Source organism: Chelon labrosus (genome assembly GCF_963514085.1).
Source record: "Chelon labrosus genome assembly, chromosome: 8".
NCBI lineage: Eukaryota > Metazoa > Chordata > Actinopteri > Mugiliformes > Mugilidae > Chelon > Chelon labrosus.
This window is the reverse complement of record NC_140358.1, coordinates 5,309,454-5,325,729: the sequence shown is the minus strand read 5'-3', so window position 1 is coordinate 5,325,729 and position 16,276 is coordinate 5,309,454. Positions and strand designations below refer to the sequence as shown.

At 40.4% G+C, this 16,276-nt stretch overlaps 1 protein-coding gene across 1 annotated transcript in view; it reads left to right on the top strand.

The window, feature by feature from the left end:
- fgfrl1a (fibroblast growth factor receptor like 1a) overlaps positions 1–16,276 on the top strand; it is a gene marked incomplete at its 5' end in the record, with an annotated part of 59,048 nt that overhangs the window by 10,030 nt on the left and 32,742 nt on the right. The window contains one exon of the mRNA XM_084550213.1: positions 15,564–15,836. Within this exon, the coding sequence (XP_084406339.1) occupies positions 15,564–15,836 (273 nt within the window). The remainder of the gene's footprint in view (positions 1–15,563; positions 15,837–16,276) is intronic.

The window sequence follows — 16,276 nt, the reverse complement described above, 5'->3', positions numbered from 1 at the left end:
CATGTCACATTAAATGTACTTACTCAAAGTTACAGTAACTGGTAGATATACTACTTAATGATTTTATTCTGTACACTGCATAGTAGTTTTGCATATAGCATTTTAGAACAGAGTTTTACAGAGATTTTCACAGAAAAATAACACTAAAACATGGGAACACAAGGGAAGTTGAAAAGCCCCGCACACAAATGCAGCCATCTTTTTCCTCTGTGCCAGCTGTCGATGTGGAATCCATACTGCCGAGGGAATGTGAGAAGAGTCTGAGAGATGTGGGGGTGGGTTCACCAAGAAAGGCCCTCCGGAGTGACTCTGAATAACATATTTCTGTCAGTTGGTGTTTACTGATATTTAATGTCCTAATCAAAAAGAAAGTTTCATCTCAAAATTCAAAATATCCTATACTTAGCATTTATATTTGCATGTTTATTTTATGTGTGGCATCTTGGAGCAGTGGTTAACAACCGTCTCCTCACAGCAAGATGGTTCCACAGTCCAAAGGCATGTGTGTTAGGTTAGTTGGTTGTCATCTTTCTCCCTGTGTTAGCCCTGGTGACCTGTCCAGGGTGTAACCCGCTTCTCTCCCAACTCCAGCTGGGACAGGCTCCAGTCCCCCCATGACCATCTGTGGTTATGGAGAGTGTGCAGACTTTGTTATAATTTATAACTTTCCAACAATGGTTGACATACAGTACACTGACGTACAGTATTGTATATTTTAGCTATTTTTGTTATGCTAGAGAAGAACTTGCTCATTTGACAAGTTTTTGATGATGATGGTGGCGATGATGATGATGCCGCCTTTAGTCTGTTCTTATAATTTGGGGATTTACCTGTTCAGTAAGTGAATTTCACTTGAAGCGCTGTCAGTCTGGCTTTTAATCTGCATATTTTTTAATCTGTCTGGAAATACACACAAAAAGTTTGGCTTTGAGATGGGAGCATCTGTTTTATAAATTAACTGACCTAGTTTTAAGGATTGTGATTTTGGCTCTTTAAATGTTTTTGTACATACAGCTATGTGTTGCATGTCCATCCATCCTAGATGAGAAGTCCTTGCTCTTCATCCTCCTTGCATTTCTTCCATTTGTCCTATTTAAAGAGTTTATTTTCAGGGGTTTGTATGTAGCGCATATCCACATTGTACAGTGTGGTATGACAACTATTCTAAAACGTAACATGAAGCCAAAGTAGACAGTTCTTCATCTGTTGATTATTGTTAATAATTTGACAAGCACCAGAGAATGGCATGACTGACATTTCTTGCATTTTTCCCAAAGTAACGACAAAACATTGACCCGCTCTGTAAAAAAAATTACAAAAACAGATATTGGTTACAGCAACAGTGAAATAACAGAGGACATTTATCCACTGCCAGTAACCACACAGTGCTGATGTCTTGCTGAAAGGCCTGCAGACCAGTTAGTTGTGTTAATTATTTCCCACTACGCGGCCCTTCATCACACTGGTCAGCTCAGTGTACTTATTATTCAGAGGTAATCCCTCTGTTGTGCTGGCACCATTATCACACGGGGACACAACAGACCTATTCTTCCACATGTAATTAACAAAGGTACTTATGAGCTGCTTTCTGGGGTTTAACTGTTGTGTTGTCGGAGCTTTAGTCAAGGCGGTGGGATGTAGTGGAAAATGGTGTAGGTGGGGGGAAGGAAAGCTCTTAGATCAGAGTGGAGTAGCGGGCTGGGAGTTTAGGTGTGCAGCTGTAACCACATGGGATTATAAGTTTTAGTTTAGAGAAAAGGGTAGTTTACTCTGTCTACTCTATGCAGCTCTCAGTGGTAGAAAGTGAGTTTTCATGTATCCTCAGATTCTCAACTCAGAATAACCGGCCTGTTTTCAGATAATTGAGAGGTTTATATAGCTTAAGAACGCTGACAAGGGAATTGTGTTACATTTGACATACTGGACTATACATACTTTTAACAGCTGCAGTTGTTAGCTGTAGACTTTATATGAAAATACAGAAGAAAAACAGAAGTTATTCCTGCCTACAACTTCTACTGCTTAACACCAAAAAAATATAATGATTATGTAACACACATTGTGTCCTTTCCACAATTGTTTCATCTTAATATCCCTCATTAGAAAACCTCTGAGACTGTATAGGCAAGCACAGACTGTACTTGTTTGACCATACTTGTCTCCATAGTCCCGTTAGTTTAGCTGTCACAAATGGTGACATTTTGAAATTCCAATTCTAGCTCTGCACAGTGTCACCTGAACAGATATGCAATGAGCCAAAATAAATGTAAAATACAATTACAACAATGTACCACTGCAACTTCCAGTATTACTTTTATACTGCTGAATTTAGTCAATAGCTCTAAATGCCTTTCTACCACTCCGTAGCTGTTACCTCTTAAATGGCTGTTTTGTGTCTATTTGGTATCTTAATGGTATCTATTTCCATTTGTCTCCCATGATTGTAACACACAGACAGACATACAGTATATATAGACTGATGAGAGGAAAACAAGAACAAGAAATTAAAGAAACTTGATGGAGAGAGACACGGAGCCAGAGGAATTAGTCCATACTGACAGCTACAAGTGACATGGTGACTGATTCATTTCAGGCAGTAATCTGGACTTTCCTGGGTTTGTGTGTGCGTGTGTTTTAGAGAGAGCGTCCACTATCAGTCAGCACCTCTGAGGCTCTGCTCCTGGCTCACTCCACTGTATGAGCACATGCTTCGTTTCTGAAATGAATGATTCAACCAGTGAATATTATTACTTCTTCATATACTAATGGTGAGTGAGCTAGGGACTTACGGGAAACCTTTCACAGAACATGGCCAAGTTTTTCAAAAGCATTTTAAGGTCCATGTTTAGCTACTTGAGAGGACTTGAGTTTTCAGATGCTGCATAATGAGCTAAAATCCCATGTTAGCTGGGAAAGGGTAATTGGGCATGAGATTACACGCTGAGGCCATCTTCTATGTCTTGGCGCAAGTTTGTTACATCTTCATTCAGGTATTCCCCTTCTTCTTTTTGCAGTTTTCCTTTCAAGGCTTTGGGGGACATTTAGTTGTCAGTCAACGAAGAGATTAAAAAACAGACATTCAGGTTAAGCACTTGCAATCACACTCACACACACCTTATCCCCTGTCTCTTCTACACAGGCAGTAGGCTAAGACAGTGACCGGAGCTCAACAAATGGACTTAGTCACGGCTGAGGATTGGTGTGGAATGTCGAAAGGGGGGGCATGAATTAGTGTGTATATGCATGCACGTATGGGTGTCTATGTGTGTGTTTTATGTGCATGCTTGGAATGTTTGACTCCCCACCCAGTGAACCAGAAAACACACAGGTGGAGGAGATGGAGAAAATGTGAGAGCAGAAGAATACAGAATAGCCACAGTTTGAGAGTTTTAGGGTTTGTTTTGTCGTTTGGTGCTGGGGCGTCAGTTCATCTCATATACAAAGACATACATTTACATTATGTCTGATGTATTAAGTCCAATTGTATAGTAACATGTAAGCTTTCTCTCTTGATTTACTACCACAGTAAACATTTTCCTCATTAGTCTATGGTCTCAGTCACAATTTTCAAGTGTTCTTTAATACGGGATGATTTTCATTTTGTAAATTATGGTCACATTAAGAATAATAACAACGATGGCCTGTATGCTTTAAGGCATTGCTACCTTGTGACTGATCCAGTTGTATGAGTGTGCAGAATGTCCTAGGTTTCACAGTCAGATCCACATCATGCTTCTCTCCATCATCACTGCCCAAAAATGGCAACCAGGATGGCAGCAGCCAAGGTTTCATAACGATAGTCCACAAAGTAATGGGTTAATCTTCAGCTCCATAATAAACACTGGAAATTTGATTCAGATGTAGAATAATTAAAAGCAAGACAGTAATTTTATTTAGATTATATCCCCCTAAGTACTGATTTAAATGAATAACTACTGAGAACATTTATCTTACCTTAAATAAAGTTCCACTGTAATGCAAAGTTAACTGCTTGGACAAACTAACAAACTGAAGTAACCTCTGCAGATTAAATGGAATTTAACAGATGTCTATCCACAGTCACCTACTTGAATACATCCACTTCAGATCGTATCATCAGTTATTTAATTTCTCTCGCACATCTCATTTGTTGTATCTTCATTTTTGTTATGTCTCCCATAAAATATTTATCCCTTTATCTCGCTTTTCTTCAGTCCACTCAGTCACTCAAAGCTCCGACAAACCGAGATGACAACATCCAAGGTTTCAGAACGATGGTCCACAAACCAATAGGTTATATCCTATTCGCTACTTTCATTTGTGTAGTTTACAGTCTATGGTTAATCGCCAGGTTACTAATAAACATACAAAAACTAATCCAGATGTTGGAGAATTAAAAGCAAGAGATAAAAGTAATATTTATTTACATAATGTCCCCCTGATTATAGATTTGGTGAGGTGAAGGTCAAAAGATGTCTTTGTACAACGCAGACTTTACAGGACAATGTGAGGCAGGTCTCATCTTCACACTGAAATGTATTCATTAAAATTCAATTCTGTTAGTTTGATCAGTAACTTCCAAGCATTTATACCTCAAATTAATCATAATGCAAAGCCTTTAATGGCTGCTTGGATAAACTAAAACTAAAGTGACCCATTAATAAAATAATAAAACTTACTTTAGATTAAACTAAATTTAAGCTAAACCAAACAAATCAAATGTCTGTGTCAGTTTCGGCCTTTCAGGGTCACCTACTTGAATACAACCCTTTCAGATCTTATCACTGTTATTTAATTGCTCACTGACTCGCCGTCTTACTCTTCGTCTCCTTCTTCATATTTGTGATGTCAATATAGATTGCTCCTGTACAATATTCACCTCTCTATCGCTGAAGTGGACCGAAACAGGTGGCGGTGCTCTGCTTGTGTGAGTTTGTGTCCCTTATCACTGCCGTTAATGAGTAACGTCGTCTGCCTCCAGAATGCTGATAAACGTCAGGTCGAGGACACTGCTCACACACATGCACACGAACACGCACACACTCAAGAGTGTTAACTATGTCCCTTCTTCCGCCAACTGTGTCTTGCTTTATCTGTAAGACATGAAACAAAGACACATACATGACGCACAGTGTACTTAGCATACAAATGGATGTATTTACAGTCATCATCCTGTTGAGATTATTAGTCAGAGATAGTTGTTTACCACATAGGTTGTGTGTGTAAATTGTGTTATCTCCCTGTCAGTTCATGGTCCAGTTGGTCCATGCTTAGTTATGTCCACAGCTGGTGGCTGTAACCTGACAGTGAACAAATTAGTAAAATGACCCCAGCCTTGGATTCCTCAAATACAACCCCAGCACCTGCCACTGCTGCAGTTTTTTGGAGAGACTTGCAGCATAACAACTCTGTCTTAGAGTTCACAGATGAAGGCTGCAGTAGCAGGAAGAAACCGTTTCTGTATCTGCTTGTATAAATATTGTCTGTGCATGAAAATTATGTTCTTTCAGACATAAATCCCTTAATTGTAAACTTGAAAAAGTTTTAACTGTACAAACCTAGATGGAACACATGAATTGTTTCTGAATACTCTGTAGCATAAACATGAAGATGCCGTTGATGCCTTAAACCACCAACAATAAGATTTTTGAGCTTGTACTTTATCCTACATAGCTGCTTCATTTTCCCAAAAACGAATTTTATTTTATTTTTTTGGTTTCACTTATTTTGATTGTGGACGAAGTAAAGCTCACTGTACCCTCATACTTCATGGTAACTGTCCCTGGATCAGACTGTCCACTCGCTGTCTGTGACAGGTCTTACTTTACACTAAAATGTAACCCAGTCTGCAGCTTCCATGCACTGACCAGCCAGGCATGATGCGCACAAACATACACACTGAAGTGGAATAGTACATGTGACCTTTTACCTACTTTCAACTCTAGCCGGTCTTCTTACTCTGTTTCTTCAGTCACTTACCTGCTCACCTTTTTCTTCCTGTCTTTTCACTTTCATTCCTTTCTTTTTTATCAAGGGGCTCTGAGGAGATCATTTAAGGGTCAAGGTTACCCCATTAGTGAGCATCTGTGTTTCTTATTGATGTGGTGTGTGCTGAACTGTTGGCACTAGTCGGCCTCTTGTCCTCTGCTTTTCATCTAGTTGAGGATGTTGAATTGGCAGCAGGTCCCGTCAGTTAGATAGATAACTCTGGTTGACTACTTGGCCTAGGAAATCAATGACAAAAGCATGCAATCGACAAAGAGATCACACAGAAGAATCTTTGTGTTTGCCATCTTCATCTCATCTGAACATTCAAATACTTGAGTATTTTCACAACAACATGGCCAATCTGAAATGAAGAAACTGAAGACAAACTCTTCAGCATGATTCAGGATGGGGCCAACTCTTTACAATTCTTTGCATATACACAGCCCTTGCACTCTCATGATGATGACTAATACAGACTATTGCCACCTGCTTATATGAAGAAATATTTCGTCTTAGGCAGTCGTAGAAAGTGTTGGTTTGAACCACTGCTTGTCTGATGTTTGTTTGGTGTGCCTGAGCATCAACATTGTCTTGATGCGTGTAAAACCTGTTTTTAATTTTGTCTCCTTCCATTAAAAACGGAAGAAACTGAGAAATCATCTTCTTGGGTGTGACTGTCCAATCAGTTTTCAACAGTTCAAGACTGCAAATTGTTAATGAACTGTTTCCGATGTCTCCAGTCATTCTTTTATTTTCCATCTTAATTTTTTTAGAAATAGACTAGAATACGAAGTTATAGAAAGCAAAGTACATTCTGTTTATCGAAGGTTGTCATTGAAATGTCAGTTCCTTGTCCAGTCTGTAGTTTATATGTTAATCCCCAAATGTAGCAGGTGGTTGTTTATGTGGATCCATTCCTCTGTCTCTGTTTTTGTCCCTTCTTGACTTTGTCCTTTAACTCTCTGCCTTTTTCCCTCCTTACTGTTCTTTCTTCACTTCCCTGAATCTGCATTTTATATAATGGACCCATGGTGTTACTACACACGCACACACCCACACAAGTGCATACGGTGCATGATGTGGTTTTCATAAAGCCCTTTATAAGCTTTAAAAGAATGCACTTGGTTTTAAACTGCCCTCAGGTTCTTGGTGGTTTGCACAATTTTATGTTCTCTGTCTCAGTTTCCTCAAAAAGCCCCATTCTCGCTTTCCCATGTTCAAGTATGTTCAGTCTTTATGAGATGAAGGCTACAGTTTGTGCAGGTTGTCTTGACATTTGTTATAAATTTGACTTTTGACTGAAAAAAAATGTACTTTGTTTATGTGAAACGAGATCATTCTTTTTCGTCATCCTCCTTTATGACACGAACAAATGGAACGAATGAGTTTCTTTTTAATAAACACACTGATTATTACCATTAAAAATATATATGGAGCACTCTTAAGACACATTTTCCTGGCAAGCAGTTGCTTAGTCAGTATGTTCCCCATAAACCTACCGATCTTTACGCTACACATGAAAAACTTTAGAACGGTGACATGATGATACCACAAGTTAGGTCAGTCCGTTCAGCAATTTATTAAAATGATTTTTCCTAAATAACTCCAAATTAAATCTGTCATTTCATGGTGATGTATTAGCAGTTTTTATTAAAATAAATTGTAATTCCAATCCACACAGTGACAGCAAATCTTTAGTTTCCCACAGCTGCTTGAATGTATGCTAGATTTCAGATCAAAAGCATGTCCTCATTCAACCTTCTTCTCCTACCTGAGTTGCATAAATTAATCATTTTCTTCTCCTGGGCAGGACGTGTCACTCAAAGTGATTAATATCTTTCCTAGGCCAGAGCCTCAGTAAATTTATTTCTGGATATATAAATACAACGTGATAGGATCTTTTTTTTTTTTTTTCTTTTTGTTAACTTGTTTGGTAAGTTTTCCTTTTTTAAAATACTACCTTTGATTCTTCCTAAACTTGATTGTAGAGGCTTTTTCCTTCGGGGAAAAGCAGACAGGTGCAGCCGGCAGAAGAGAAGAAAGTTGGAACAATATAACCAGCTATTAAAAAGCACAAAGGGATATATGCAAAGGTGAACCTGGAGAGAGTAAAAAGAGAGAAGGAGGAAAAAAAATAATCATTTCTCGGAAAGGTTATAATCATGCCTTAGGATATTTGATCAGAAGAAAATAAAAAGGGATTGCACAAGGTTTGCACCTTTTGCGTGTGTGCATGTGTGTTTGTGTGTTCTCTGAAAGCCGGCGGTGTGAGTTGTTGAAGGGATCAGGTTGCCGAACCAACCACTCAGCAGATTCCGCAAAGTTTTGTTGGCCGCTGTGTGTTTTTCTTTTGTGTGTGAAAGAGTGAGGGAGTAAAAGAGAGACAAGTGTAGGCCTTAGGTTTGATGTGAAGTGTGTGTGTGACATGCAGCCCTTCATTGTTGTAGCAGCCTCAGGCCCAATGTTAACTGTCAGGATGGACTAACAAGCAGCAGTTGACCTATTGATGGGGTGGAAGTGACTGGGTCAGGACGAGAAAGTGTGGCTGTGTGTGTGTGTGCGTGCGCACCTGAAAAAGACAACTTAATGTACACTCATCACTTTACCACTGACGCCTTAGGCAACAGAAAGGCAACCAAGTGTGTGTTTGAGTGTGTGTTAGTGAAAGAGAAGGAAGTGGAGGGAAAACGATCCGTGAGTTCTCAGGCAGCTTTTTGCTGGTCAATTCTGTCACTGTAAGCTGTCTGAACAACTGGCCTCCTGCAACAACAATCCTACCAGTCATAATGAAGTTAGTGAGTATACGTAGATGTGATAACGGCACTCTGGCGTATAGAGAGAAGAAGCATGGGATTATAAGCATGGCATGAATAGCGAACTTGCAGGTAATTTGAAATGCACACACTCAAATATCTTGTGCCGGTTTCATAGACTCTGAGCTAGATGTACAAGGTAGCAATGAAGATTTAGATGTTGCCTTTATAACTATACGCCAACAATAAACTGGTGATGAAGTGAATTCTTGTCTTTCAGTATTCCAAATGTTTGAGAAACGCATGTTGTGTTCCAGCATACACACACGCACACCTCTCTACCTTGCACAGTACATCAGTGCCGTGTCCCGCTGTTAAGAGCTCTCCATCAAAAGCATTCCTCGGCTCTCCCCTCTCGCCCCAGTCTCACTTCCCTGCCAACAACAACGTTGTGTTGGACTCTGTAGATCCGTCTGACTCAAAGACCAGTGGAACGTTAAGAGCATTAGGAGACCAGACCCTCGATCCAGAACATAAAGGGCACTCCCGGCCGTCAAACACTGCCAAAAAATGCAACACAAAAAATGACTAAATTAGCACATGTTTCTTCTCACTTAGAAAAATTACGTGTTTGGATGCTAAAGCAACTTTTGACTGCTTTCAAGAAACCTCAGTTGTATCTTTATAGAGTAGAGTTGGCATTTATAGTTCTGCTTTCCAATGATAAAACATGTTACCATTCCTACTTTCGGTCAGGTGTAGCATTCATTTTTCTCTCTCGTGGACATGTCTGGGAAAAGCATTAGTGTTTCTGATTTGAACAAACAGCAGTGTGCTGACAATCATCTTTAATCGTGTAGAAAAATGCAGCATAGAGAACCAGAGAAAACACATTAAAACTGTGAGTTATAATTTCTGCACATGTTAGCGTGTGAAAATGCAACGCCCAGAGCAACTCTCTCTGTACTTGAGTGTAATAACTAAAGCAGTTTGCATCAGTTTTAGTTAAAAAGTACATCGTTTGTATTGCCTGCAGATCTGCAAGACTTTCCCTATACTCTGAGCAAACATGACTGATTAGACCAGACTAAACTAGATGGTACTGAACCGCACCGGACTGAGCCAAACCAGTCATTAATACACCTGTCTGAATTGGGTGAAATTACACAGACTAGATTAAATTAAACTGGACTAAAACAAGTGACAACAGCAGTTCCTCAAGTGGCCACTATGCCATATCAATTCTATTAAGGCTTAAATCTTTGCATAAGGCCACTCTGTGTCACAGTTGGGTGCCATCACAGTCACTAGCTATCTGTCTAGGTGTCACTTACCTGCTTCAGCGACATTCACACTTCATTTTATTGCCCATTTTTGGACTAATCTTGAGTTGGGAGCAGCCAGACACTTCCAAGAGGCCGGCGGTCCAACAGATGGCCTTAATAAAATATAGACGACTATATTCCAAATGAATACCACTAACTTTTCCCAGATCTTTCAACCATATCAAAGAGTTTGTTTGTCATACGAGACGGATATGTGAATTCAACAGGTTTTGTGATTCCATTTCTACCACTTTCAGGCTGAAGCTGGAAAAGCAACTGACATTGAACGTAAAGTGATGAATTTCAGTGACATCTGAGGAAATTCATGCACTTTATATAAACGGGTTAAAACGGTCACAAAGCTAGTCAAGGACCTTAGTTAGTGTTGATCTACTACAACTGCATTACCAAGGACGAGAACGAGCTCTAGAATAGTAATAATGATACCATAATTCCGTGAGCATGTTTTCAAAGTTACAGTTTTTCTTCTTATTCTCTTGTAAATAAGGTCATCTTGTGGTAAGGGTGATTTTCCTTAAGAACAGATGATTATACTGCCATGGTCTTTCTAAACAGCACACTCCCCAGGAATTCTGTTGATACTGGACACTTCTGCACGATATAAAATAAATCCCGGGTAAATTTGCTGATTTTGTCTTCACAAATAAAAGCTGAAAAATGAAACTGCTGGTATACACGGAAGTCTGTATTTGCTCCAAATCAAACAAGCTAATTCGTCATACAGTATGGAACTTAAGCAATGCTTTTGCAGTTGTTTTGGGAGTAACTGCTAAAAGAACAGAATGTATGAACTGATTTCTTCTTTATTTGGCCTTCAGACTTTCTCCTTCAGTTCATGCAGAAGTTGTGCAGTGGGAAGACTCTGTCTCTGCAAGGGTAGTGTGTGTGTGTGTGTTTGTGTGCGTGTTTGACGTGGGCTGTATTTTCCTGTCGTTTGGCTGCAGAATACCAGACAGGCACGTTCAGCACACTCCCTGCAGAATCAAGGGAAAGAGAGGGAAGTTGTGTACGTAAGTGTGTGTGTGGGTGCACACAAACTATCTTCAAGGTGCTTTAGATTGTCGCAGGAAGTTAGTTGTGGGCAAGGGAGCACCATAAGAACAGAACTGCACTGAACAGACGGTTTAAAGCCCTGCAATTTTCTTTGTTCCCACTCACACAGATATATACACACTCAAATATGCCGACTACCAACAAGACAAACAGACAATGATCTTCAAGCACACAAACACACATCATTAGTGTCCGCACAGTGTCAAGAAAGCATGTAGGCTGACCTGATTTTCTGCATTAATTAATTCTAAGCTATGATGTGATCACTTGACTCTGCAAAGACTAAGACAGTGTGTTTATGCTGAGCTAGACAATGGTGATTTAATTCATGTCATTGTTGACCACATCCATTAAATAGTGCTGGTGGAAAGATTAAGGGGCCGTCCACACAGAAACGCGTTTTGGTCTAAACGCAGATGTTTTGCATCGTTTTGGCCGATCGTCCGCACGAATCCTGTAAACGCATTGCCCTAAAACGCACTTTTCTGAAACCGGGTCCCAGGGTGGAAAAATTCGCAAATGCACCTCTTGCGTTTTCGTGTGGACAACAAAAACGGAGAAGAGCGTTTCGATGATGTGATCGCCACACCCCTCGAGCAGCCTTCCACCTCTTATATCCCGCGAGACGTCTCATAACAACATCAACAACAATGGTGGACTACATGCTCGTGTTCCTGCTGGAGAAGATATTGAGCCTATTAGGGTTACCAGGGCAAAATATAATTTCTCCTTGAGTTTGGTTTCTTCTAAAGCCGATTTGTAAACAGCGCTCAAGCTTTATGCGCATGCTCCGCCTCTTCCTCTCCGTTTTTGGTGAATTTCTGAAACTGAAACAGCGCCACCTATAGGCCTGGAATATGAAGTAGCGTTATCAGTCGTGTTGAAACGGATCTGTGTGGACGCGGATATTCTTGAAACGATGCCAGGGAAAACGGAGGGGGAAAAGATCGTTTCCGTACGTGTGGACGAGGCCTAAGTGCACACTTGGGTGAAGAGTTCCTACAGAACTCTTTATTGCACAGCATCTCTATAGAGTAAAGGTCCTGATCTCACTGGACCACACCAAAAAGTTGATTTACTTTCTTTAAGTAACACTGTGGTGTTTTCAAGCTTAGGCCAGTTTTAGATATTTCTTTGTACCTCCTTTTTGCACCACATTTAACATCTTGCATTGTAACTGGGCCCATCTTAGCTTCATTGCTGAATCACCTCTGTTCATCGACTGTGTAACTTTTTGCAGCTTTATGCAGAACAAGCATGGTTCACATTGGCATATGTGAATAGCAAAGCCAAAATGTTTTTCATAAATCAATATTGCTCTAAATACTCATCTCAAGTCTTAATTTATCGATAAAGGTTCGCTCACTGATGTTGATGTCATTGCCCTAGAGGTTTACACACTACTTTTCCACTGATTTGTGTGTTATTAGATTAGACCAAGTAGATCTTGTTTGTTCATAATGGTAATTTAGATGATAATCTGTTCAAATTTTAAATGTAAATGCAGATTTCAAAAGGTTCACAAACGATTTCATTCCTTCTCCCTAGACTATAAGTGTAGCATTTTTCGTCCTTAAACTGACACTGATTCAGTGGGAGCCTCACATATGCAGAAATGGGCAAGCACACACAGACACACATTGACCCAGTGTCTCATGAAGGAGAAGAATAGATTTTTTACTGGCTTCAGTTTCACCCCCGAGAGACAGATTTAAAATGACTTTACTTCGGTCATGGACCTGGGAGGAAAAGAAGGAGGAGTAAAAGAGACCCCTGCTCATGTGTTTCCTTCATTGGGGAGGGGATGGGGAGGGGGGGAGAAAAGGAGCGGCAGAGGAGGAAGATGTAGGAGAGGTTAACTGTCGAAAGCTGAGAGGTTCAGTCAGAGGTCCTGCTCCTGTAATTCCCTTGGGAAGACACTGGGGAAGTTGTGTGTGTGCAAATCTGAAAAAGACAGGAGACCAGTAAATCACTCCAGGGAGAGAGAGAGAGAGAGAGAGAGAGAGAGAGAGAGAGAGAGAGAAGTCTGCAATGGATGAAGAGAATGGTGAGAATGAGTGTGATGAGAGAATAAAATGGGGAGAAGGAGAGTGAAGGAGAGGAGTGATGACAGGGAATAAGTGACGGGAAGTAGTAGTGAGGGGAACAGGGGGCTAAGGTAAGAAAAAAAGGGTAGCAGGGGAGTAGTAAGAGTTCAGGGGAATGAGATTTCAATCTGCTGGAGGAAGAAAGAAATAGAAATAAATAGAAATAAATATTAACGTTAGGGGGGAACATATTGAGATACAATATGTGAAAGTGGCACACAGAGCCAAAAGAGATAAACATTCACAAAAAAGAGAGAGGAGAAACTGGAGATAAGTTGAACTGAGAATGGATTTTATATGTGCTCAGGGAGATGTATATATTAGAGGGAAATGACAAACCAAGAGAAGCAGAAAAGAAAAAAAAAGAGGGGTAAGAAGGGAAAAGGAGAAAGAGCTGGGCCTCTGATGAGAAAGCCATACAGCTGAACATATTCCCCGGTGCAGGGTGGAAGAGAATGGAGGGAAGAGAGAGGAGAATACCTCTGTGACTAATGCCTTTTTCACACATTTCACTTCTGTCCATTCATCATTGTGTCCACCTCCTGCTCCCCCTGTTTAAACAACAGCCCGTTGTGACAGCACATACTAGAAACTACTGTAACTGTTCTCCCGTTTTTATAATCTGTTCTCACCTCTCCGGCTTTATTTATACGACTGTGCTTCGTCTTGTTCATCCCATGCATCTACAGCTGCGTGGAGAGGGAATAAATCAAGGCCTTAGTTTTATTTTGGTGACAGTTGGCGGCTGGCTCCTGCTGCCCAGTAATGTCTTTTTTGCTTTCACTTATCTGAAATGTGAGCCTTCTTTAGTATAGTGAGCCCCCGCACTTAAAATACACAGAAGGGCAAACATCTTGGTACAAGTTTTTTTCTGCACAGTACTTTCCATTGCAGCCACAGATTGAGCAATTAACCAACTACTGCAATGTCACCACATCGCTAGATCTCAAGGAACTGAGTCGGGCAGGTGTATGGATCTGTGGTGAAACACGTGTTTTATCCTGCAGTAATAACTTATCACTATTAACACAATCTACCGCTCTGCTTTTTGTGTACCACCTGCTTCTACTATTGTCTGACTACTCTTTTCCACACCTCTACATAATCACCAAAAGGCACAATCACAAGCCAACAAAACAATTAAATAAAAAAAGTCTACAGCAGTTAAACAGCCTTTTCTGACAAAGGCAAATTAAAGGTTTTCTTGGTAAATACCACTTCTTTGTTACAATCAAGTATCACACAAATGGGGTAGTAAACACCTTGAGTGTCTGTGCTGCATTTAAGAGCTTGTTTGCCTATGTTTCCACCATGTATCAGGTCGTATGTGTTCTGCTTGATAAGCTTCTATCAGGGGCATTGTTACCACGAACCACCCTTTGTCCTTAAACTGTTTAAACTACAGGACATGACCTGAAGTGTGTTGTTTTATGGTGGATTTCCTTACAGTTGCCTTTTGTTGTTTGTCAGGACATTTCTTGCTGCATGGTGGCCTATTAAGTGTTTTTACTGCTATATTTGGAAAGTATTGTTTTAACCTGAAAGCTGTAATGAAAGGTCAAACGGAGATGCACAGCCTCAGCACTGGACCTCCCTCTTCCATCTCTCGCTAACTTCCTGTTTATGTTTCTTTGTATGCTTCTCCTCCTATTGGGCCATATTTCATTCCCTTTTTCTTCTCAGACTTACTCCCATAAATTCCACCCTCCCTTATTCCCTTAATTTCCTCCTTGGTTCTCCTCTTACCATCCCTCCTTCCTTCCAACCTTTCTCCTCCTCCTGTTGGTTCCCTCCATAATTTCCTCCCACCTTTCCAGTTCAATCAGACTACTTTTCCACCCCCTTTGTTTTTTTAGTGTGCTGTTTCACAGTAGACCAGCTACTGAGCGGTCAAGGTCACGCCTGATTTTATGTCTCGGCACGGCATCTCAGTTGATATTAAACCTGCTGCTCAGCTTTGTGTTGGCTCCCGGGAAATGTGTTAAAATGTCAGTGTTTTAGTTAAGTCTTTGCCAAAGATTAATGGAACATTTCTGTGTATTTTCTTTGCATATTTGGATGAAAATGTGTTTTCAAGAAGATGAAAATCAGAGTTTCATCCCTGCAAACCTGGATACAGGGATATACCAGGAGATACATTACAACAGGCCATCTTTTTCTTGATGCTAAACCTATTTTTCATTTTGATGTAAATCTTGTAATTGTAATTTTAGGGTTACCTGTGAATGCATTCACTTGATGGCAACCAATGCAAAGCTAATGACAAATATAAAAATGGAAACCTGAAAATAACCTGACTAGAACAACCAATTAAGGGAACTTTTTTTTTATTCTTCATTTATTCTTCTACCCTAAAGGTCCACCCAAGGTGTCAGAGCGGGTGAACCATCGGCAGAGCGTCCACCTGGGTCGTACTGTCAAACTGCCGTGCCCTGTGGAGGGCGACCCTCCTCCCCTTATCATGTGGACCAAGGACAACCGTAACATCCACAGTGGCTGGACACGGTTCAAGGTGTCGCAGAGCGGTTTGCGTATTAAAGAAGTAGAGACAGACGACGCAGGGACTTACATCTGTAAGGCTACCAATGGGTTTGGCAGCGTAAACATCAACTTCACGCTTATTGTTATAGGTAAGTGCTTTGTGAAAATGTGTTACTGTAACATGGGACTCTAATGCAAACCTGAAAGTTTATCAGCACTTAAGCAACAGTTACATCCAGGCTTGATATTTGACAGAAGCTTGTTTTGCAGGTTGGTCACACCAAATTTACAGATTTTGTTACATTCTTTTGGCATTCTTGGATTGAAGTTGCTGCTGCTATCAGTTACAGGTTTACTTATTTTTGCATGTTTGTTGTATCACGTTCTTTCTGCATAAGTCTACATTTCTGACATCTTCTTGTCCTCATTACACATTTTCAGTCTTATTTTTCCTGCTGACCTGCTCCTTTTGACTCTGCTCTCTGAGTTTCTAAGATACACACCAATCAGGCATAGCATTATGACCACTTTCCTAATACTGTGTAGATCTCCCTTGTGCCTCCAAAACAGTTGTGACTCATCAGAGAAT